We start from the raw sequence: 26,672 nt of genomic DNA on the forward strand, positions 1-26,672 counted from the left end.
ACATAGTAGTACAACATAGTAGTACAACGTTTCAGTACAGCGAATACATTACTAGCATGCATGGCTTTGTGATTCTGGACAGTCTATGAATGTCTCCTACAGCTTTCTCTCAGAGATTCGCTCCTGGTGCATTTGCCATTCTCTTTTCTTGCTGTTAGCTTCAGTAAGGCTACAGCTAAATAGGTGTTCTTATTTTATTTAATTTTTATTATATCTTTATTACTTTTTTACAGACAATAATATTATTTTTTTACAAACAGTTTAATTCATTCACATACAATAAGACCCCCCCTTCCTTAAGCCGCCACTTGTTCCAAAAAAATATATAAAATCTATATCAAATCGATAATTTCTCTCCCCTATCCCCCCCATCCTTTTCACATCTCTCCAACCCATCCACCCAATATCATCTGCCATTTAATTTAGCCATTCTGCCATGTTCTGGCAAATCTAGATTTTTTTATTTATTTACCAGGTGAAATTCCTCGCTGGCCAGTGAGACTCTGGTGGCGCTCTCCTATTCATTAACCGTGGGAACAGCACTACCCTCCCAGTGACAAACAATGCATCTCCTAGCATGGAATAGGAGTTTAGATGCTATCTCTCGGTGTTGAGGGGAATCCACTCCTTCCATCACCCCCAAAATACAGTTTTCAAATTGACTAGGTGCTTTAAACCGATGGTATTCCTCTATTTTTCCGTTAACCTTTGCCCAGAACTCTCAAATTCTTACGCATGTCCAAAGTATATGTGTATCATCTACTCCTATCTCTCCACATTTTTTCGACAGCCAAACGCCTTAGGTTTGTAACACTTCATTAAAGTCTTGGGAGAGTAGTAGAGACGGTACAATATGTTAAATTGAATGATTCTATGCGAAACATTCTTTGAGACCTTGTTTTTTTCCTGTATGGCCAGTTCCCAAAACTCTTCCCATTGGGGATTTAAAGCCCCTTGCCATTTATGCATTAAACTACCAACTGCTTTACTCTTTTTGTGTAGCAAACCTTCATATATTTTGGTGTATACTTTACTCTTTTGGTGTAGCAAACCTTCATATATTTTGGAAACTAGTTTCTTCCCTGATGTCAATTCCATGATTTTTACTAGTGGTGGCAGTAGGGTGGCAATTTGTGTACCTTTTCCTAACATTTTTCTCAATGCTTGTTTTAATTGTATATAATAATACCTCAACTCTATATTATTCAATTGAAACTTGTCTATAAGGTCTTCATAAGGAATTATGTGCCCCTAGTCCCATACCTGTCCCAATTTATATATTCCGTATTTCCACCAGATTCTCTGTTCAATAGACTTTAATTCTGTAAGATAAATGTTATCCCATAGTATGGTACCATTATGAGGCCCACTCTGCGACCACAATTCTCAAGCTTCCTTCCATACTTTAAACATCAACTTGAATAGTGGTAGCTTTTTGTCTTGCTGTTGCAGCAGAATACATGCTTCCAATATTTGGAAGATGTTAAATTTTTCCAATCTTTTGTTAATCTCCACTATCATATTCTTTTATCTTTGCGTACTACTCCATATTAACATATTTTTTATGTGGCCGGAAATGAAATAGAGTTCCAGATCTGGTACTGATAATCCACCCTGCTTCTCATGGGTGCACAATATTTGTGCCTTTATCCTCAGTTTTTTCCCTCGCCATATTAGATCCATTAGTAAACTAGTTATTATTTTGAAAACTCTTTTTGGGATTATCACCGGCGTATTCCACATAATGTAGTTTAGGCCGGGTAATAAGCACATCTACACCAGTGAGAAACGACCTGCGATCGAGATGTATAGTTTTTTCCATATCTCTATTTTTTTCCTGATTTCCTTTATTTTTGGGGCCACGTTCATCTGGACGTAGTCTCTGGGGTTTGGGGTAATGTAGATACCAAAATACTTAACCGGTTCATTGATCCTCTTAATTTCCAGTTGTCCCGATCTAAAATTATTCAGAGGGTCAATAGGGACACAGGCTGATTTGGACCAATTTATTCTAAGTCCAGCATATTTACCATACTGATAAAAAACTTGAAACCTACAAACAACATGATGTCATCTGCATAGAGAGCAATTTTTTCCTCATATCTGCCAAACTTCAACCCTTCAATTTCTTTATCCTGCCTGATCATATCTGCAAGTGGTTCTATCGCTATAGCAAAAAGCAGAGGAGAGAGAGGGCAACCCTGTCTAACTCCCCTGCCAATTTGTATATTATCAGAATGTTCTCCATTTACTAACACCTTTGCTGAGATGTCCGTGTACAATAGCTTTACCAGGAAATACAATTTTCACCAAATCCCATTTTCTTCAGCGTATTGATTAAAAAAGGCCATTCTACAGTATCAAAGGCCTTTGAAGCATCTATGGTTACAATCATTCGTTCTCCGTAGTTTGTAGGTTCAAGTTGAGTATTCACAAAATAACGCATATTGTCGGTTGTTGTCTTTCCTGCCATGAATCCCGTTTGATCCTCATGAATAAGCCCCGAGACCACACTCCTGAGTCTGGCTGCCAATACCCTGGCTAGTATTTTATTATCAGTACTAATTAGTGAGATGGGGCGATATGAGTCCGGGGAGGCTGGATCCTTTCCAGGTTTTAGAATAAGTGTGATTAGGGCTTCTCGCAGGGAGTCTGACAGTTTTCTCACCTTCCTCGATTCCGCCCACATAGTGAGCAGTTTCGGTGTTAGTATTTCTTTATATTGTGCATATACCTCAAACGGAATACCGTCTATTCCCAGAGCCTTATTTTTGGTTATCCTGGATAGTGTATCATCTACTTCTAAAGAGGTTAGGGGAGCTTCCAAACACTCACATTGATCTACTGTTAATCTGGAAATAGAGATTTTATCCAGAAACTGTTGTATTTCCTCTGAATTCTTTCCCGTAGAGGAAAATTAGACCACTCTCCCTTAATATATATCGCCAGCTATTCCAGTTGTTCTAAATACACGCAGTCAAGGTCGTCTATAACAGTTCTAGTCAGCCCTCCGTCCTCTTGAGCCCACCAGATTGTAAATTCCCCCTGCCATTTGCAGTTCGCCGTTTAGGTACTTAGACTGGAACCCGTATCCAGTTGCAATCTTCCTACTCTGCCAATGTAGAATCTAAGTGCTTGCTGTATATAGAGGGGGGGGACCACTCAGGTCCCTATATATATATTTTAGGACCTGCTATCATGGTCCCCTCTCACCCCCCCAGTCCGCACCTTCACTTACTATATCCAGCAGTTAATTGCACCGTACCAAGCACACGCCCATCGATTCAAGTCACCTACTGTCACTTCCGGATCTCTCATTCAGCTCCGCACTGCTCTCAGTCTCCAGAGACAGGGGGACCTAAGCCTGCTTGTCCCACATGTGGGGGAAGAGAGCGAACAGCAGACGGAAAGGCGGCAAGGTCAGCACCAGGCAGTATCAGCAGGCGGGAGGACGATAATCGGCCAAACTTCAGGGGAGCTTGCTGGACGGTAACAATAGCTAAGGTGGCGGGGTGGTAGAGGTAGCTTCAAAACAGGGCAGTAGTCAGTATTCGGATCGGGCATTATATGGATCAGCCGAAGCGACCTCCAGGTGTTAGCTGAAGCGGCATCAAAGCGATACTCCGGGCGGCATCAGTTCATCAATACCTTGGGTCAGAGTGAGCTCACATCGGGCTGGGAGCTCAGACGCCGGAAGAGGGGTGCGCACATCACCTGCATGCATCTGCACACATGCTCCTCCGGCCTACAGTGCTAAATAGGTGTTCAACCAGGCTCTGAGGCTGCTGCATCTCACAAGCAGACCCAGACTGGAATGGCTACTGCCCGTCTCTCAGGTAAGCTAAAACTGAGCCAACATCTGCACTTAACAGCAGGTGGAGCTATGGCTACTTTCATAATAACATTAAAACTCAACAGGAACAGCCTGCCGGAGTTCATTGTCAGTCATAGCCGAATAAGGCCTGAGCACCGCCAAACCCCATTGACTATAATTAGTGGGATGTGGCCTTTTACCAGCATGAGTACAAGGATTTGGCTGGACAAAATATGGTTTAAAACACTAGTGTGAAACTAGCCTGAGCTAAAACTTTTCTTTCTTTTCAACTATTTTAAATGGCATCCGTCAGCAGTTTTGTACCTATGAAACAGGTTGACCTGATAGGGTGAGTTCACTTCACAGTTATGGATTTCGTTATTGTTTTCTGTTCTAACATGGTTATGTTGTGGTAAAAATATTAATAGTTGTAATCAGCCCGCATCATAGTTAGTGTAAGGAAAAGGCAACTCCATCTTCCCTTATCCGCAGCCAGAGAACCACACAAAATGCTACATCTTCCTTCAGTTCTGAGCAACTCCCCCTCCTCCTTGCCCAGTATCCGTCTTTTATTGACTAAAACAAAAGGTGTAAAAGGGGCTGGCCCAAGACAAGGATACAGGAAGTGATGACATATCAAAGGACAAGGAGGGGCAGCCAATGTGGCTGTGCAGACACACCCCATACAAACACATGTATACAATAATCTACCATTACCACTGAGAGACATGATGACAATCTATAAAACACACACACATCCTAAGATAAAATGTCCGCATAATAAAATTTCCACAACAGTCCCTCCTCTTTGTCATATGCTCCCCAGTGTCCCTTGACAAATCTTGATTTTCTTCTTTGCAAAAAAAAACTGTCTTGTCTACGAAAAGTCCTGAATCCATAAAACAAATAGAAAACAGAAAGTCAATCTTGACACGTAGCTTCTTTTCTTCGGGAGGTGACGTTTCGCGTTGGTCGCCGGCTGGTTTGGAATCCTCTGCATCTGGTCCATGGTTTGGTCTTCAGGGCGTCTTGTCTGTTCGGGCTTCGGTATATCAGTCGATTAGACATCAGGAACATCTCACTCCGGCGTATAGAAGGAATGGAGACAAAAAACATAAGTATATGTCCTATTTCCTTTCGCCCGGATCCAATGGAAAACCAGTGAGCCCCAAGACCTCCCAAAGTTTTAAAAAGGATTCCGACTCTCACTAATCATAGCTCTGCCCCTGCCCTGCTCCTGTCAGTATGGGCCTGACCCTTGTCAATGGTGTCTGCTAGCCTGGCATAACCATATACCTTCCTCACAACTGGAGGATCCCACATCTACTGGTCGCTTAGCTGCCCGGACACCCATACAGGATTAACAAGCGAGGAGCAGGAGCCAGAGCTAATATTAATATCGTCTATCAACAAATGCCTCCTTGTAACAAATAAACAAAAGTGATACTCTGCATTCTTTGACTTAGTTGAGCAGCTTCTTGCAGTGACCGGTGTGGATCCAGTTGTCTCGTCCCTCGAACTTCAGAGAGGTTGGCGTCATCAGCAGCACCTGGAATGGCCCAAGATATCTCGGCTCTAGTCCCGTCCTCGGATGTTTCTTTAGCACGACCCAATCACCTGGTTGGCTAGAATGAACACTGGTTATTGAGTCTGGGTCCGGGAGCAATTCCCGAACCTGGTGGTGGACATCGGGTGATAACCCGTGGGGCTGCCTGGAGGCATACCTGATGGAATAAAAGGGTTACAGCGGAACATTCAGTCCATGGATCGGCCGTGATTTTTACCTACTTTGCAAAAATCTGACCCAAGTACCAGCAAAGAAAAGGCAGTTGTGATTGATTGACATTTGAGAGGTAAGAAAGTTTGAAGATCGTTGATTTCTGCACCACTTTCCCCCCTTCTCATCGGCCTTAAAACCAGGACGAAGAGAAGCTGGATTAGCATGGTGCATCGTCTCAAGGTTAGATGGAGAGATGACGGAGGGATGAGAGAGATAGAGAAGAGAAGAGAAAAAGAAAAGCGCTTCTCTTGGACTCTGCAGTCTTAGCGGGATGGGAGTACATGAGAGTGTTAGTTCGCATTGTCTGGGACTTTTGAATGTCCTGTTGCTGGAGATCGATGGATTCGTGCAGCCACAGTTCTGCTTTCTGGAGGGAACCATGGCTTTGGAGTCTAGTGGGGAATTTACGGACGAACTTTTTCCCAATCCAGACCTCAAAGGTCCCTTCTTTGGGGATGATCCACTCTGAACCTACAGTCCCTTGGTGCCAATCTTTGAGGGGCTTAACAACTCCTCCTCTATATATGGATTTCATGTACTGCTTGGCTGTCCTATAGTAGTCAGAAGTGGTACCCTTCTGATCCCTAATTTTCCCTAAACACATGCTCGAGCATAAATTTTCCTGCGACCTACGCACGGAATTTTCTAAAAGTAGGTGCGTCCACCTCCAGTGTCCTGCGACAAACGCCTGGACGGCTGCTACTCCTCTTCGTTCGCCTCTGAGTTGCCCTAGGGTTTCTGGCACCGACACACGGACTCCGTTCACCCTAGATAGACCTCAGGAAAAGGAGTAATCAGTGTGAGGAAAAGGGCTCTCGCCGACACACGGCGGCCCTCTGAGTCTCCTAATGAGATATACCAGCCTCGGTTTTGGCTCTGAATAGTGACCTGACCACAGGATAGGGCTTCCAATTGACCTGGAGTGGAAAAGGGGGGTGCACAGAGAACACACAGTACCCTCTGTGGGGACGAGGGGTGCACAGGAAACAAACACACAGTACTCCTGTGGGGAATGGGGTTACTCACATAGCTATTGGTATGCCCAGGTGATATACATCACCTTGTCTCCTTAAAAAAATGCTCATCAACTCACTTTCCTTTGCCGATATGATTCTATATAGTCAAGCTGAACAGCACACAAAGCCCTTTTTTGCAGTGACTGATCAGAAACCTCTCGCTCAGCAGCAGCCCTTGAATTCAGACAGTAGTTCCCACACAATATCATGAGACCCCCAGTACTCCTAACCAAATCTACAGAGAAAAGAGAGGGAGAGAGAGAAAAGCAGCAAATATGCAATAAAAACCTAAAAAATAAAAATGAGTAAAAGAAGAAAAATGTAAATATACAATAAAAACCTAAAAAATAAAAATGAGTAAAAGAAGAAAAATGTAAATATAAATTAATCAAAGAAATACCCACACAAAAATAAACAAATATCTGAAAAATAAAAAAGGAAAAATCACTTGATTATCTACATTGAGCTTCAGTAAAAAATTAATTTTACCTTAAAACCCAAAACTCATGCAAAAACTAAACCCTTAGGAACACATACAATTGTATAGGACTGAATTAACAAATCAATGTCCTGGAGGGTTCCCCTGAAACCGTACAGGAGAAATTCCTACCCACCCAGTAATTGAAATGCTAATTTTTTCCCAGCCCCAAACAGCTTCAGATTCATTTGACCAGAGAAGCAGGACTTAACATCACAAGGTCCCAAAACCGGTTTCTTTCACATTTTAACCGTTCATATTGTGATTTAAAATCCGCTTCACTGATCCAAGATCTTGGCTGTCCCTGCGTTCTCTGCCTTTGCAAAGAAGCATCTCTGGGACCACTACCCCACCTCGCCGAATAAGCCACTTTACTTCTAGGTGTGGTTCTGGGGTACTCAACATACCTGTGTCTGTTGCCATTAGCAACATTACAATATCGTGCAATGTGACCGTATTCCCTGCATGCAAAACAAAGGATAGCTCGCCTCCCTCCACAATAACTTGCACATGGCGATTTGAATTGGCGCACAACATTAACCATCCTAGCATGAGTAGCTCCCACATTACGATCTGTATTGAGTCCACTTACCACGGACTCATCTGAGGAATCTTCTGGCATTGTGTTAACACCAGGGTCAGACACATTGTCCATCTCCATCCCTGATTCAGATCCACCATGCGACCCACAGTCCTCAGACTTCTCCATGCTTACAGCCCATACATTTCCTCTAATCCCAGACACATTACTCTCCAGGGGTTGTTTCAATAACTCTAGCAATTCCCTTACAGCACCCAGTGCATGCATCAGGCTTCCAGATAAACCTTCATTCTCCTTGCACCAGAAAACAAACACCACAATGGTTGCTACAAAAAACAAAACACTAGTACTAGTTGTCCCAATACTTTTGGCACAGAACTACAAGTACCTCCTTTCTATACTGTAATACCCACATTAATTATGCCAAACAAGTCTACAATTCAGTGTAACAGCCACAGATACACAAACATTAAGCAGAATCATCAACTATGATTCCTGTATCAGACGGGTCACTGAGCTATAACATAACCGAACACTAAACCGCTATCAGCACAAAACTTATTAAAACAAAATCAAACTGTACATAGAAAGGTTACAAAAAGACAAGATAACTATCCGACAAAACTAACATTTCAGGCAAAAATAATCAAATCGCTTCCCATAGCAAACTAATTAAGATGGTCGACAAACTTAAAGATGGCCGACAAGCATGGTAAAGATGGCCGACAAGCATGGTAAAGATGGCCGACAAGCATGGTAAAGATGGCCTACAAGCATGGTAAAGATGGCCTACAAGCATGGTCACACAAAGGAAATCAAGATAGTGTCTACAATATCCAGCAATAAAAACAGTTTTTATATTTCCCTATGTTTAAACCAGAGCAAAACCTCCCCTCTATGGGTGATTTACAGGCTAACAATACAAAAACCACTCTGAACGCTGTCTCTAATGTACAGACACTAAAACCAATTGCTGCCTCTATAAAATCGCCTCTTAGAAAATCACAGTAACATAAAAAGTTAAGAAGTTACAAAAAACACAATTCCCTGTACTATTCAGCACACAATCTCTGTACAATACACAATGGAAAAACACTTACCTTATCCTTACACCACTCGATGCGGCAGACAACAACCACATAGGTTGTTTGAACAGATTTTTCTTTCCTCTGATACCAGCAGATTGGAGGACACAGATTTCAGTTCACAAAGAGCAAAACTTTCTCAAAAATGAGAGTAAAGAAAAGGATATTACCTTATGCCGGCCTTTTTTGCTTTTTGAAAATTAAACTGTGTCTCCTTTTAAGTTCTGCCGATAACAGGGAAAAAAAATTATTTCCTTCCTGAGCTCGCCATCTGTTGTGGTAAAAATATTAATAGTTGTAATCAGCCCGCATCATAGTTAGTGTAAGGAAAAGGCAACTCCATCTTCCCTTATCCGCAGCCAGAGAACCACACAAAATGCTACATCTTCCTTCAGTTCTGAGCAACTCCCCCTCCTCCTTGCCCAGTATCCGTCTTTTATTGACTAAAACAAAAGGTGTAAAAGGGGCTGGCCCAAGACAAGGATACAGGAAGTGATGACATATCAAAGGACAGGGAGGGGCAGCCAATGTGGCTGTGCAGACACACCCCATACAAACACATGTATACAATAATCTACCATTACCACTGAGAGACATGATGACAATCTATAAAACACACACACATCCTAAGATAAAATGTCTGCATAATAAAATTTCCACAACAGTTATAACGGAAAATAATGGAATCCATAAGACGGAAGCCAAAATGGAAGCCTTTAACCCCTTCCAGACACATGACGTACTATTGCGTCATGGAAGTCAGTGTGTTCCCGCATCTTGACATAATAGTCTCTGATAGCCGGGCCCCTGCTGTATCTGCCGGCATTGCTGTAAAAGCCGATGCCTGTGGATTAAACACTTCTATGCCGCGGTAAGCGCTGACCACAACATAGAAGGGGTTTGCGGCGGGTGAGGGAGCCCACGCTACTGTGGTGGGGACCCGATGGGTGTCAAAGCAGTCCGATGTCATTCAGAGGCTGCCCAATGCCTTGTACAGAATCGGGACCTGCTTTTTATGGGGGCAGGATCTCTTAGGCAACCTGTTAATGTATTACTCTGTGTTATACTCTAACAAGCAATGCATTACAATACAGATGTATTTTATAATAAAAAAAAATAAAAAGCAAAACAAAAAAAACACATATTTGGTATCACCACGTCCGTAACATCCGGCTCTATAAATATACACCATAAAAAAATAAAAACTGTGTAAATTTTTGTCACCTTACAGTACAGACCAAAAGTTTGGACACACCTTCTCATTCAAAGAGTTTTCTTTATTTTCATGACTATGAAAATTGTAGATTCACACTGAAGGCATCAAAACTATGAATTAACACATGTGGGATTATATACATAACAAATAAGTGTGAAGCAACTGAAAATATGTAATATTCTAGGTTCTTCAAAGTAGCCACCTTTTGCTTTGATTACTGCTTTGCACACTCTTGGCATTTTCTTGATGAGCTTCAAGAGGTAGTCACCTGAAATGGTTTTCACTTCACAGGTGTGCCCTGTCAGGTTTAATAGGTGGGATTTCTTGCCTTATAAATGGGGTTGGGACCATCAGTTGCGTTGTGGAGAAGTCAGGTGGATACACAGCTGATAGTCCTACTGAATAGACTGTTAGAATTTGTATTATGGCAAGAAAAAAACAGCTAAGTAAAGAAAAACGAGTGGCCATCATTACTTTAAGAAATGAAGGTCAGTCAGTCCGAAAAAATGGGAAAACTTTGAAAGTGTCCCCAAGTGCAGTCACAAAAACCATCAAGCGCTACAAAGAAACTGGCTCACATGCGGACCGCCCCAGGAAAGGAAGACCAAGAGTCACCTCTGCTGCGGAGGATAAGTTCATCCGAGTCACCAGCCTCAGAAATCGCAGGTTAACAGCAGCTCAGATTAGAGACCAGGTCAATGCCACACAGAGTTCTAGCAGCAGACACATCTCTAGAACAACTGTTAAGAGGAGACTGTGTGAATCAGGCCTTCATGGTAGAATATCTGCTAGGACAGGCAACAAGCAAAAGAGACTTGTTTGGGCTAAAGAACACAAGGAATGGACATTAGACCAGTGGAAAGCTGTGCTTTGGTCTGATGAGTCCAAATTTGAGATCTTTAGTTCCAACCACCGTGTCTTTGTGCGACGCAGAAAAGGTGAACGGATGGACTCTACATGCCTGGTTCCCACTGTGAAGTATGGAGGAGGAGGTGTGATGGTGCTTTGCTGGTGACACTGTTGGGGATTTATTCAAAATTGAAGGCATACTGAACCAGCATGGCTACCACAGCATCTTGCAGCGGCATGCTATTCCATCCGGTTTGCGTTTAGTTGGACCATCATTTATTTTTCAACAGGACAATGACCCCAAACACACCTCCAGGCTGTGTAAGGGCTATTTGACCATGAAGGAGAGTGATGGGGTGCTGCGCTAGATGACCTGGCCTCCACAGTCACCGGACCTGAACCCAATCGAGATGGTTTGGGGTGAGCTGGACCGCAGAGTGAAGGCAAAAGGGCCAACAAGTGCTAAACATCTCTGGGAACTCCTTCAAGACTGTTGGAAGACCATTTCAGGTGACTACCTCTTGAAGCTCATCAAGAGTGTGCAAAGCAGTAATCAAAGCAAAAGGTGGCTACTTTGAAGAACCTAGAATATGACATATTTTCAGTTGTTTCACACTTTTTTCTTATGTATATAATTCCACATGAGTTAATTCATAGTTTTGATGCCTTCAGTGTGAATCTACAATTTTCATAGTCATGAAAATAAAGAAAACTCTTTAAATGAGAAGGTGTGTCCAAACTTTTGGTCTGTACTGTACATCACAAAAAGTGCAAAATCAAGTGATCAAAAAGGTGTATGTCCCACAAAATGGTACCAATAATACCCTAACCTCATCCCACAAAAAATATATAGAAAAAATAACTAAAAAAATAAAAAAACTATAGCTCTCAGAACATTGAGAAACTAAAACATATTTTTTAGTTTCAAATAAGCTATTATTGTGGTAAAGTGAAATAAATAAAAAAGTATACATATTAGGTATCACTGTGTCTGTACTAACCAGCTCTATAAAAATATCACATGACCTAACCCCTCAGCTGAACAACGTAAAAAATAAAAAACAGTGCCAAAAAAGGCATTTTTGTGACCTAACATCACATAAAGTGCAGCACCAAGAGATTAAAAAGGCATATGCCACCCAAATTAGTGCCAATCAAACCATCACTTTATCCCGCAAAAAAATTGGACCTACCTAAGACAATCGGTCAAAAAATAAAAAAAGCTATGGTTCTCAGACTATGGAGCATTGTTTCAAAAATGCTATTATTGTGTAAAACTTAAATAAATAAAAGTATACAAGAATACACATGACCTAACCCCTCAGGTGATCGCTGTAAAAATAAATAAATAAAAACTGTGCCAAAATTACAAATTTTTGGTCACCTTGCCCCATAAAGTGTAATAATGAATGATCAATATAATGATATAATTGCGTGTGTAACAACCTGCTCTATAAAAATAACACATGATATACCCTGTCAGATGAATGTTGTAAAAAATAAAAGAATAAAAACAGGACCAAAACAGCATCACAAAAAACTTAATATAGAGCAATTAAAAATCATATGTACCCCAAAATAGTACCAATAAAACTGGCACCTTATCCCCTAGTTTACAAAATGGGGTGAGTTTTTGGGAGTTTCTACTCTAGGGGTGCATCTGGGGGTTTCAAATGGGACATGGCATCTAAAAACCAGTCCAGCAAAATCTGCCTTCCAAAAACCATATAGTGCTCCTTTTCTTCTGCGCCCTGCCGTGTACCCTTACATCAGTTTATGACCACATGTGGGGTGTTTCTGTAAACAGCAGAATCAGGGTAATGAATATTGAGTTTTGTTTGGCTGTTAATTCTTGTGGAACACCTAAAAGGTTAACAAAGTTTGTAAAATCAGTTTTGAGTAACTTGAGGGGTGTAGTTTCTACAATGGAGTCATTTATGGGGGGTTTCTACTATGTAAGCCCCCACAAAGTGACTTCAGACCTGAACTGGTCCTTAAAAAGTGGGTTTTGGAAATTTCCTTAAAATTTTTAAGAATTGCTTCTAAAATTCTAAGCCTTCTAGCGTCCCTAAAAATGACATTTACAAAATAATGCCAACATAAAGTAGACATATTGGAAATGTTAAGTAATAAATATTTTATGAGGTATCACTTTCTGTTTTGAAAGCAGAGAAATTATAATTTAGAAAATTGTGAATTTTTCAAAACTTTTGGTAAATTTGTTTTTTTCTTAATAAATAACGATGAAATATATTGACTCAAATTTATGACTTACAATGTGTCACGAGAAAACAATCTCAGAATGGCTTGGATAAATAAAAGTGTTACAAAGCTATTACCAAATAAAGTGACATGTCAGATTTGAAAAAAATGGCCTGGGCAGAAGGGCGAAGACTGGCCCGGGGTAGAAGGGGTTAAGAGACATTTCGTTTTGATCCTTCATAATACAAGTCTATGGGCAGCATAACGGATCCGTCCTGGTTCCCATAATGCAGGAGTCCAGTCCTGCATAACGTAAACCAAGACGGATTTGTTGTGCTGCCCATAGACTTCTATTATGACAGAATGCAAGACGGTAGCCTTTAAAAGGCATTTTGTTTTGCTTTCCATCATAATAGAAGTCTATGGGCAAGCATAACGGATCCGTCTAGTTTCCATTATGCAGAACGGAAAAAATTCTTCTTGTCCGTAATACACGGGCACCGACACGTGTGCACTCTGCATCACAGATGCGGAACCATTCACTTGAATGGGTCCGCAATCACAGAGATGCGGAATGGAAGCACGGGGTCAGAACCCCACGGAAGCACTACGGAGTGCTTCCTTGGTGTTTCTGTCCGTGCCTCCGCACCGCGGTGCAGACGGATCACGGACCCATTCATGTTGAATGGGTCTCGATCTGTCCCGGCCGCCGCACGGACGTTACCTGTGCATTCGGGACCGCAAATTGCAGTCCCCAATGCACGGAATGGATGCACAACGTTCGTGCGCAAGAGGCCTAAAGCAAAGATTTCCCTTTTAAATTCAGTGAGGTGCAGTCAGTGGGAAAATTTTATGCAGACTTATGCGCAGATTACTTGCTACAATTCATGTAAAAATTGTACTGTGCAAACATGTACTTAGAGCAACCTCCAAAATCTAATACAGCACTGGATTATAATATGGACTGTATCTCAGACTCAATACAAGATAATGTGTTAATTAATTTTTTGTGTAGGTAATGGTTTTATCTATATTTCATAGATAATAAATCAGAAAATGGCTCACTTTTGATCACCCTGGTAAGGTGCTCTTGTCTATAGAATCACCCTTTCCAAATTGAACGTAATTGTGTTAAAAAGACAGGCACTCTAACAAATAGGGCTCACATGGAAAAGAGAATTTTTGTGTAACTTCTATAATATTTATTGTAATAGAAAATGGAGATAAAATAAAAAACACATATAAAAAATCACCTAAGATTCACATAAATCTTAAAATACCAACTATAAAATATAAGAATCAGAGTATCCCAATAGATAGTCCCTATGGATAGTCCTCTATTTTTTGTCAGCAGTGGTTTGTCTGACAAATGGTCATCTAATATTGATGGTTTCCATAAGGGGATATTGTTCGTAGGATTAGAAGGGTTAGTCTCTTGTGTCGGGGTGTCTGTCTTCAATTAATGAGAATAGTTTTGTGTCTTAGGGTTCTTGTTTATGATTAGAAGGATTAGAAAAATGTATCATCCATCTCCCAAAAAGATGTAATAGTAGAGCTGATCATTCTTCCCAAGCTGGGGATAGACCTGGTACTATGGCGAAGATACATAGACGACATTATATTTATCTGGCAAAAAGGAGAAAATGAGCTAAAAATATTCATAGAGGAAATTAACAATAATCAATACAATTTATCTTTTACATCTAATATAAACAAAAAAGAGATAGAATTTTTGGATCTACAAATTGCCATAAAGGACAATAAATATATTTGCAATACTTACCAAAAACCTACTGCAAAAAATAGCTTCATTTTGTTTTCAAATTGCCATCTGCCAAGATGGCTCTTGAATATTCCTTATGGCCAGTTCCGTTGAATTAAGAGAAACTGCACTGAAAAAAGACACATTTGAAGATGAAGCCACTAAAATGACAGAACAATTTAGAGTAAAAGAGTACCCTGTAAAAATTATAGAGAGTGCACTAAACAAAGTAAGGGATATGGTAAGAAAATCATTTTTTTTTCACCAGAAATCAAACAAACAAACGAGGTACAAAAAGAAACAGATTTACAGCTAATTTTGCCATACAATGTACAGTCTAAACAAATACGTAGAACACATTATTAAACTACATTGGCATTATATCCTAAAGGATATAACTGGTTAAATATGAATGGATTTTTTAAATGTGGAAAATGTATTGGATGTTGAAGTACCACTTTCCCAAAAAGAACTAATAAAATCTCCTCCACACAAAACTCCTTTACTCTAGAAATCAAACACTTTATGACATGCAACTCCAGCGTCATCTATCTAATCCAATGCCCGAGTCAAAAACAGTACATTGGGAGGACAAAAAGACCCTTAAAAGTCAGAATATCAGAACACTTAACTAACATAAAAAATGGATATGAGAATCACTCATTATCCAAACATTTTAAAGATTTCCACAACAAATACCATAAGGGCCTCATTTTTGTAGCGCTGGAAGGGATAGACAAGCACTGGAGGGGAGGCAATCATATTGAAAAAATGTCGAAGGCAGAGTCTAGACGCATCTATGACTTTGGAAGCCTTTTGCCAGCTGGACTGAACACTGAACTAGAAATATTTGGATTTTTATGAATTGGGGATTGACGCCCCCCCGCAGACGGGAGATCGCATGTCCGTCTGTCTATCAGCACTGCAATGTCTCCTCGGCGAGGGGTCTCTACCCCACCCTTTCTCCAAACTTATCAAACACGATATACGTTAACTTCCTTAGAGTAAATAGATGTCTCCAAGGTAGATGTATGGGACAATACTTTTTATGCATGGGAATATTTCGCATGTAGGAATTTTTTTGTGAATAAAGGATTTTTTTTATATATGATTTTTTTTTTATTTCAAAGAAGCAATCACCTGTATTATTAACACAGACCGGATATATCAAAAGACTGTCTATGATGAACTCTTAGAATATATATATATATATATATATATATACTTACTCTATTTTCACCTAGATAAGGCTATAACACTAAAGCAAATTTTAGAAAGATTATTAGGCCTTTCTTCATGATAGTCGTCTTTTTTTTTTATACCTTTTATTCGTAAATTTTCATTTTTTTTCATATTTTTATATATTTGATGTATTTCTATAGGTTTGATGAGTTATTTATTTATAGGACAGGATTATATAACTATCCAGCAACTATACGCAAAAAAATGCATATATATACAAAAAACCGCATGGAAACCGCAAGGACACCTTTATGGAAAGAAAAACAAGAAATGGATCCGAAAATTTCACCCGTGTTATTCACATACACCAGCTTAGGATATAAATGGCAGGAAATGTAAAGAGTGAAATTAGCTACTGAGGAAGGGCAAAGGACACCCCGAAATGCGTCTAGCAGGACTTTTAACCATCCGACAGTTTTGAAAATTCTGAAGCGCTTCAGAAATAGGATTAAAGACAATCGTATACTGAATACTAAAAGTCTCACGAGACTTGGAACGGAGTACTTGAGACGCGAACATATAGCGCATCAAGACGGAGCAGTGAACACAAGACGCTAACACACAGCGCATCGAGACCGACGCTGACACACAGCGCATCGAGACAGATGCAGACACATAGCGCATCAAGACCTATGGTCAGACTCGCTTGATTGCATCTCGCCGGAAAAATATTTACAGTAAACCAGGAGAGTCCATCCACGTGGGAAGCCACGGGAGGATCGTCAAACAGTGAGTAACACGATAATATACACTAATAGATTTTCTTGATGCCACATTACTCAGCGATACACGAAGGGGAAAGACAAGAAAAGTGCATTGCATGAATTCTACTTATAAAACTCCATTTTAACTACACATGTACGCATGTAATATATAATACTCTACCTTAATAGTGTATGTGTCATATGCAAACCCTGAACACACGGTGACATATGAAGGGGAAAGACAAGAAAGTCCATTGCATGAATTCGACCTATAAAACCCTACCTCAACTACATATTTATGTATATAATACATAAGACTATCTCAAAAGTGTATGTATTATATGCAAATCTTGAAGACACAGTGCTGCGGTGTCTGGGAAGAATGATCAGCTCTACTACTGCGTCTCTTTGGGAGATGAATGATTCATTTTTCTAATCCTTCTAATCATAAACAAGAACCCTAAGATGCAAAACTATTCTCATTAATTGAAGACAGACACCCGACACAAGAGACTAACCCTACTAATCCTGCGAACAATATACCCTTATGGAAACCATCAATATTAGATGACCATTTGTCAGACAAATCACTGCTGACAAAAAAGAGCGGACTAACCATAGGGAATATCTGTTGGGATACTCTCATTCTTATATTTTATAGTTGATATTTTAAGATTAGTGTGATTCCTGGGCGATTTTTTATATGTGTTTTTTATTTTATCTCCATTTTCTATTACAATAAATATTATAGAAGTTACACAAAAATTCTCTTTTCCATGTGAGCCCTATTTATTACAGTGCCTGTCTTTTTAACACAATTATATCTATATTTCATCTGTAAAATTATGACTGAACGTGTATGAATTAAGACTGACTGGTTACTTGTGTGATCAGGGCTATGGTCATAAGTGGTCATGTGTAATAAGGGTGTATTTCAAACAGGTGCACTTATGCTGAAGTAACTTGCTGCACGACTGCATTTTTTACATTTCAGAACATTCATACATGGGTTCCGGGAAATGGATGTTCCCTCAGGTCTATGAACAGAGTTACCATTTCTATTCTTCCTGTTCTCTTATTAGTATTATTTTTCATCTGATATTCATGACCTTTTGTAGGTTGTTTGTATTGTTTTTCATATTAATACCAATGGGTTCTTGCAGGCCTTTGTTCTGCTCTACAATTCTCACAAAGTGATTGAATGTTTTTCTTTTCATTTTTTTATAGACTTATTATACGCCGTGATCATCTTTTGGAAGGCACATTTAACCAAGTTATGGCATACTCACGCAAAGAGCTTCAAAGAAACAAACTATACATCACCTTTGTAGGGGAAGAAGGGTAAGTGCAGAGCACATTTGAGGAGACAGTATGTCAGAAAGTGCAAAACTTATTAATGTGGAAAGTTTATATGTAGATTATATGAAATATGTTTTATATGGTGTTTGAATTCCCTAATAGCTGCTCTGATAAAAATATATTTGGATGAGCATTAGGAATGAAATCAGGACCAAACTTATTAAGTGTTTTAGACTCTTTTTTTCAGCTCGTCCGAAAAGCGAGTGTGGCTTAGCAGGAAAGGGTATGATTTTTTGGAAAAGGGCATAGTTTAAAATGCCAAATTTTGGAGCAAAATTCCAGTGCAAAGTAAGGCCCCTTTACACTGCTCCATTGAGCAGACGATTGTTGGGGAAGGAAGCTTTCCTTTCCAACAATCACCTGCTCGCCAGTGGAGGAGATGGCTGCATTAACATGCAGTAGGATCTGCTGCCGGCAAACAATGATTTAGGTGACGGCACAAACAATTCTTTTTCCCTGATTAACACCTGTAATTTATTGCTAACATGCTTTCGTATGAAAGCTTTTTAGAGATAATATGTCCGAACATCAGGCAATGTAAAGGGGCCTTAAGTTTACACTGTCTAACTAGATAGAAGTAGTAAACCTACACCATTAATTCTGTCAGAGTCCTGCACATCTCATTCAGCCATGGCCAGAATAAGGGAGGTGTATAGGCACATACAAGTAGAGGGATCACTTATATGATATATATGTGGTCTGGGGGTGAGAATCATAACTTTTCCAAAAAGTAGGCAGGGCATGGGAGGTAGGTTGCTTGCAGGGCCAACTTGATCTGACTAATTTAACATGTGCGCTAGAAAGAGACCTTGGGTCTATTTCACACAATTACTTTAGTGATGACATGACAGTCAGTGTTTTATCCATGAAGATACCAATGAAGGATCTGTGGATGGTCTGCATGTCATCCGTATTCCTTATGTACTGCTAGCCTGAAAATGGTTTTCCAGAGCATCTCTTACCAATAGTCAGTGAAAACCATTGACAGGACAGAGATGCCATCCGAGTTCTGTCAGTAGTTTTCACAGACCCATAGATTGCAATGGGAGTGTTTAGTCCGCATCACAGACCAAAGTAGAGCACGTTTCTTTTGTTTTTCCAAGGACTCACGGCCAGTGGAAACCAGTGATGTGTGAATAAACGCAAGTCAGTGGATACTTGTGCTGTCTATGCAGAACATGGACTCTATGTACAGCCTAACAATCCCAAAGATATTACTCCACTAGAACTAAAAGAGGACCAGCCACCTCCCCTAACATGTTTCTTTCTGTCACTACTTGCATTCCCTATGTAATAACAGTTCTCGAGCATTTATACTTTATGTTGTGCCATTCCTCTATTGTTACTGATAGCATTTCAGGAATGAATTGCAGTCTACGAGAAAGGTCCATCGGGTGTTACTAGTTGGGGGGTGTCCCTGCTGAGTCTGCCATTGACAACATTGACTGGATAGTTCAGACTGTGCAGGAACACTTCCCCCCCCCCTTCCTTGTCCAACTGGTTACTCCCATATGGACCTTTATTGCAGAGTGCTGGCAGTTCATGCATAAACCTGTAGTAGCAATATCAGAGGAATGGCACAACACAGTTATGTGAAAAGATGCTCTAGAATTGGTAAAGGGGGGTTAGTCACTGAAGATAAGGAAAAGGCAGAGTTACTTAATGTTTTTTATAGCTCTCTATATACAAAAGAAGAGAAAGGAGCTGATATCTGTGGTGCTGGGGCTGTTAGTACAGCCAGTGATATACTCAATTGGATAACTGTAGATATGGTCTAGGATAAGTTAAATAAGGTAAATGTGAACAAGGCTCCGGGTCCAGAGTTCTTAAAGAGATCAGTTCATTCATAGATGTGCCCCTGTTTATAATTTTTAAAGATTCTCTAGGAACTGGTCAGTGGCAACTCTAGAAAAAATATATAGGGGGGCACATAAGATACCACAGTCAAAATTGGGGGGGCACTAATAATTTTCACCACTTAATCATACTACTTAAAAAAATAAAAAAATAAGTATATATAAATAAAATTACAAAATACGAGACTATTGCCATGTGCAGGGATACCTTTTTATTGTACTAACCTAATACTTAAAAGACAAGCTTTCAAGAGTTTTCCTTTCTTCCTCGGTATTGCTTCAGACCTGAGAAAGAGAGAAACACTCTCGAAAACTTTTCTTTATAGTTTAAAGCAACACTGTTTCCTGATGTTAATTCCCCAAGCCGCATTCCTTTCTGCCTCTGCAGGCCCTGCTAGGCGGAAATACACAGGCAGCCAATGGCAGTGCTGCCCTCTCCCTCCAAGCCAATAGCAGTTTCACTTGGCTGCCGAGGAGCCCATAGTGAAGCACGTGGGCAGTACTTTCAGTTTGGCAAAACTGACCGATCACCGCTGTACTCAGGGCCGTCTTTAATATTGATTGGACCTTGGGCAAGAATTTACTTTGTCCCCCGGGATCCCGCTTTCCCACACCCTAGCATGCAATCACGCCCTCCACCAAAACACACTAATAAGTAAACTTTAATAATGATGAGTGGCCACTTGTAACGATTAGTGTGGGGGAAACAATGCCACACTAAACACACGAGGGAAGGGGAACAGTAACTGGGCCTGGAAACTAGGGAAGAAACAGGTCACCTCCTAAACATCCCTAATCCGGGCCCTAACTACCTATCAATATGAATAGACCTTGGAGGTAGGAATATTCATATGCTGTATACCTAGGCCCTTATATCCCTATAAGGCCCTGGAATGAGGTTAGGACCAGAGCAACCCATTCTTCCCCAGATGGACGAATGGAAGTCTCTGTCTCAGGCCCAGAAACAAACAGGGAATATAACAAATCAAAAACAATAAAAACAGACAAGACGTATCTGAAAGTAGGTAACTGGCAACTCCAGAAGCACCACAGAGTACAACCGACCAGCTAGTTAGAAGGCAGGAAGAAAATCTATAAACCGTACCTCCAAGAGTGAGAAGCTGCTACTTATGGGAAAGGTAGTTTACCAACAAGCAACACCTGAAGCAAGGGGTGTGGCATTCATTAAAACACAGACAGCTTGCAGAGACATGCTATAGACACCAGAACTACTACGTTTAGCTGTTGTGGTTCTGGTGACTATAGTATCCCTTAATATAGAGGGGGGGAAAGAAATCAGCACAAAAGTATCAAATAAAATGGCTGTATCATTATTCTAAAAATTAAAAAAAAGGACAACTTCTGATACAAATATACAGTATTTTGCAGATTACTTTTTTTTACAATGTGCAGATAGTACTGTACTACTAACCCCTCCATCCACCCCTACATACAGGGTAATACAGCTCCACATACCTCTTACATCCAGTGACGTCTATTTGATGTAGATGTTCTCTTTCATCTTCTCCTTTCAGACCTTCAGACCAGACCACCATTTTTCAGCCATAGACCACGATTTTTCAGCCATTTCTCATCTCTGCAGTTTGACAAACAAAGTCTTAGTTTACTGCTTTTCCATCATCCTCCCATCTTCTGGACAAATCATCCTACCACCCTCAATACTGTGCCGCTGTGCTCCCCAATACTATACTGCAGAAAAAGATAAACCCCCCTGATAATAGTAGTACCATGCCGATAATGCCCCTCAATAATTATTGGCACACAGTGCCCTAAAATAACTGTGCCCAGAAAATAGTGCACCTGACACTAATAGTGTAAACATAACGTCTCCCAAAAATAATTGTGGTAAGCTGATACTGTGATAAGGTGCCACCACAGTAATAGTGCTCCTAAAAGTCCCACCAATGGGAATAATTCTCTGCTAGAGCACACATTGTAGTAATAGTGCTCCTACAGTGCCCCCAACATGTCCCCACTGTGCCCCAGAAGTAATAATGCTCCCATAAATCCCATGCTAGTAATCATGTTCCCCATAGACCCCAAGTAGTACTAAAACCCATCATAATGCCCCCCAGTAGTAATAATTCTCCTTATAATGTGCCAGTGCAAAATATACCCCCTTTTAATGCCCCCAGTTGAGCTAATGTCCCCATAGTGCCCCCATAATGTGCTAGTATAAAATACCCCTATATAGTGCCCCCAGTAAATGCCCCATAGTGCTCCTCTCCCCCTTCTTCCTAGTGCCCCCATAATGTACCAGTATAAAATTCCCCATATATATAGTGCCCCAGTAGATGTCCTCAGTGTCCCCCATAATTTGCAAAAATACCCCTTCTTAGTGCCCCCCATAGAGGAGCCCATAGAACTCCTCTTTCCCCTTCCCCATAGTACCCACCATAATGTGCCCCATGCAGAGCCCCCATATAAAATACCCCTTCTTTGTGGCCTCAGTAGAAGCCCCCATAGTGTTCCTCTCCGCCCTTCCCCCATATAAAATACCCCTTATTTGTGGCCTCAGTAGATGCCCCTATAGTGCCCCCAATATAGTGCCAGTAAGAAATGCCCCCATAGTGCCACCCAATAATGTGCCACTAAAAAGTGCCACCAATAATATCAGGTAAGAAGTGCCCCCATAGATGCCCCCAGAGTGCCCCCCAATCAAGTGCCAGTAACAACTGCCCCATAAATGCCTCCCAATCATGTTCCAGTAACAGGTGCCCCCATAGATGCCCCCCCAATCATGTGCCAATAGCAAGTGCCCCCATAGATGCCCCCAATCATGTGCCAGTAAGAAGTGCCCCCATATATGCCCCCCAATCATGTGCCAGTAACAAGTGCCCCAATAGATGCCCCCCAATCATGTGCCAGTAACAAGCGCCCCCATAGATGCCCCCCAATCATGTGCCAGTAATAGGTGCACCAATGGATGCCCCCAATCATGTTTCAGTAACAGGTGCCCCCATAGATGCTCCCCAATGATGTGCCAGTAGTAGTACCATATACAAAACACTTACCTCCATCAGGCTGGCAGCGATGCGATGCAGGCCTTTTCCGGCCTGTGTCCCGCACTGTACAGCTCAGGCGGCGCGATGACGTCATTGTGCCGCCTGCAGCCTATCAGAGGAACAGGGTAGACGCCTCTCTCTCCCCTGCACTGCCGCAGCACTTCCATCTGTATCGCTGTCCTGAGGACGGCGATACAGATGACTATGGAGATGAGCGCTTCCACAATGGAAGCGCTCATCTCCCTGTGCCCTGCCTCAGCCCCAACATCACGAGTGGCCAGCGGGGCTCAAGAGGCAGCTGCCTTGGGCCCCCCAGGAGCAACTGGGCCGGGGGCAGCTGCCCCCTTTTGCCCTGTGTTAAAGATGGCCCTGGCTGCACTAGCGGCGGCGGCCAGCGTTTTTAAGGGGAATCAGCGGAGGGGCAAGGAATAATCTCCCTGTAGCGACTTCTATGGAACTTGTACAGTACCAAGTGATTGGCGCAAGGCAAATGTGGTACCCATATTCAAAAAAGGATCAAGGTCCTTCACAGGTAATTATAGACCAGTTAGTTGTTGTGGGAAAAAGGTTTGAAGGACTCTTAAGGGACTATATATAGACGTATGTGACTGTAAATGATATTATAAGTGATAACCAACATGGGTTTACCAAGGACAGAAGTTGTCAGACTTACCTGATTTGTTTTTATGAGGAGGTGAGTAGAAGCCTGGATAGAGGGGAGGTTGTGGATGTAGTGTTTCTGGATTTTGCAAAGGCTTTTGATACTGTCCCTTGTAACAGCGGCTACTGAGCACCATGTTCAGCGGTGATCTGCCGTCAGTGTTTCCTTTCATCCCTGGCCACAGCATGCTTGCTGCTTGTTTCCTGCAGCATTTCCTTAAGGGCCTGCGTGCGTCACTTCCTGTGTTTTATGGGTTGGATCATGTGACCTCGCCAACCAACCCTAGCTCTCCTGCACATATATAAGTGGCTCAGCCCCCTTCCCAGATGCCTCAGTGTCAAGGTTCTTGTGTCCTGCTAAGGTTCCTGATATCCGCTTGTGTTCCTGGACTCTGCTACCTGTTTGATCCCTGCCTGCTTTTCTTGACTCTCCTGTTGCCGATCTAGATTGCCTGACCTGTACCTGTCCCGCCTGCCCTGACTTATTGCCTGTCTGACTTTGCCTCTGCCTCATCCTTCAGTCCTGTACTGTTGCTCCTGGTAATGACTCAGCCTGCTGACAATGCCTGTACCTCTGGTAGCTTTCTCAGGCACCTCCTGGTCCGCCTGGACCAGCTGCCTCATGTGCCTATCCTCCTCAAAAGGTAGCGACCTGGTGTTCCCCTCGGGAAAGTCTATCCCCACCATCAGGGGTACTGTGAAGATCGAGGGGTTCACTTAGACAACGCTCTTAGAGGAGGTAGGGCACGTGACATCTCTCATAGACTTTTAATGGGTAAAATAAGGTCTATAGGCTTGGAAAGTATAGTTTGCAATTGGATTGAAAACTGGCTGAAGGACCCTGTCCAGAGAGTTGTGGTCAGTGACTCCTATTAAGAATGGTCCCGGGTTATAAGTGGTGTACCCCAAGGTTCAGTGCTGGGTCTTCTATTATTTAATTTATTTATTAATCATATCAAGAATATGATTAATAGCGCCATTTCTATTTTTGCAGATGACACTAAACTGTGTAGTACTGTGCAGTCTATGGAAGATGTCCATTAAATACAAACTGACTTGATTGGGCATCAACTTGGCAAATGAGGTTCAATGTGGATAAATGTAAAGTTCTGTAGCTTGGTAGTAATAATCTCTGTGCTTCATATGTCCTACGGGATGTAACACTGGGAGAGTCACTTATAGAGAATGATTTGGGTGTCCTTGTAGATGGTACATTAAATAACAGCATACAATGTCAATCAGCTGCTTCTAAGGCCACCAGGATATTGTCATGCATTAAACAAGGCATGGACTCGCGGGGCAGGGACGTAATATTACCACTTTACAAAGCGTTGGTACGGCCTCATCTGGAATATGCAGTTCAGTTCTGGGCACCAGTCCTTAAAAAGGACGCTCTGCAGCTGGAAAAAGTACAGAGGAGAGCGACTAAAATTATAAGGGGCCTTAGTTGTGAAAAAAAGATTAAAAGAATTACATTTATTTAGTCTTGCGAAGAGATGTCTAAGAAGGGAAATGATTAACCTATACAAATATATAAATGGGCCATAAAAAAATACAGTGGAAAACTGTTCCATGTCAAATGCCCTCAAAAGACAATGGGGCACTGCCTCCAACTGGAGAAGAAAAAGTTCAGTCTCCAGAAGTGTCATAGCTTCTTTAGTGTAAGAACTGTGAATCTGTGGAATAGACTTCCTCAGGACGTGGTCACAGTAGGAACAGTGGACAGTTTTAAAAAGGGTTTGGATGAATTCTTAAAAGTAAATGACATTAATGCTTATGAAAATGTGTAGAAATCATAGTCTCACTTCATTCTGGGATTCGCGTCCCCACCTTTCCCTTGGTTGAACTTGTGTCTTTTTTCAACCGTATTAACTATGTAATTATGTAACTATGTAATTGTTATTACACAGGGAATGCAAGTACCGTAGTTACTAAAACAGACATGTCAGGTGTGTTGACAGGTCCTACATAGGGAGTTTTTTTATTTCAAATAAAAGAAAAACTTATTCTTCTCCTACCTGCTGGATCTGCCTCTGGCTGTGGCTCAAATAGTGCATCAGAACCTTCCACAAAAAGCTGAGTGTGACTCCACCCTAATAAAGCACTTTAGTTAGTAGATTCATAACAGCTTCCATGTAACAATTGGCCAAATGAAATCATTGTTACATGGTCTTGTTATTTGTTTTTGTGAACAGAACATTATATTTATGCATTGCATTTATATCATATTTTAATGTGCTTTTAATTAGCTATGGTTACTGTCCACCAACTTCAAATCATCTTTGTTATCTGTGTCACTCTAGTTCTTCAAAGTACTGTATACCATCAGCAACAGTTCCTGCTCCAACACAAAACCAGTAGAAGGAAGAGTATGCCAATCCTAAACCATTTGTTTCCCTCTCTGTGCCCTTTGCATACTCACAAGTGTGACCAGTAACTGGTTTCACATATGGCATTGCGAACCCCTCCAAGATATTCATGGTCTACTGTATGCGCTTGTAAAATGATGTAGCAAAAATGAGCAGGTCACTTAGAACGGTACCATCTCAATGGCATTCTGTACCAGAAAGCATTGAATTCAAGTTATGGGTTCTTTTAAGAGGATTTCTTTTATTCCAGGCTGGACTACAGCGGACCTTCAAGAGAGTTTTTCTTCCTTCTTTCCCAAGAGCTCTTCAATCCATATTACGGCCTATTTGAATATTCAGCAAATGACACATACACGGTGCAGATCAGCCCAATGTCTGCATTTGTGGAAAACCATCTTGAATGGTGAGTGATTTTTTTTTTACAGCCTCTGTCAGGCTTTATCCTTATTTCTGATAGCAAAAGGTACTAGAAAACTATACCAAACTTTACTTCTGTCAGAAAGGGGTATACTCAGTATTCATAGAATACTTTTTAAATCATTTTTTGGCTTTTTCTTTTTTCTTTTGTCAGTACTGTGCCATCGTAAATTAAATATAGTCCTTCTTTAGCAGTCAGCCCACTGAGAAAGTCAAGCGAGGCTATTTTTCATGCTAAAAGTCCATATGAATGAGGAAGTTAAGAACCAGGACAGGAAGTAGAATACATAGAGTAA

General features: G+C 41.2%; 1 protein-coding gene across 1 annotated transcript in view; it reads left to right on the forward strand.

Moving 5' to 3' along the window:
* The window catches only part of HECW1 (HECT, C2 and WW domain containing E3 ubiquitin protein ligase 1), a 227,039-nt gene that overhangs the window by 179,127 nt on the left and 21,240 nt on the right, over positions 1 to 26,672 (forward strand). The window contains exons 20-21 of the mRNA XM_044294350.1: positions 17,917 to 18,030; positions 26,210 to 26,362. Coding sequence (XP_044150285.1) covers positions 17,917 to 18,030; positions 26,210 to 26,362 — 267 coding nt within the window. The remainder of the gene's footprint in view (positions 1 to 17,916; positions 18,031 to 26,209; positions 26,363 to 26,672) is intronic.

Source organism: Bufo gargarizans, chromosome 5 (genome assembly GCF_014858855.1).
Source record: "Bufo gargarizans isolate SCDJY-AF-19 chromosome 5, ASM1485885v1, whole genome shotgun sequence".
In the NCBI taxonomy this organism is placed as follows: Eukaryota; Metazoa; Chordata; class Amphibia; order Anura; family Bufonidae; genus Bufo; species Bufo gargarizans.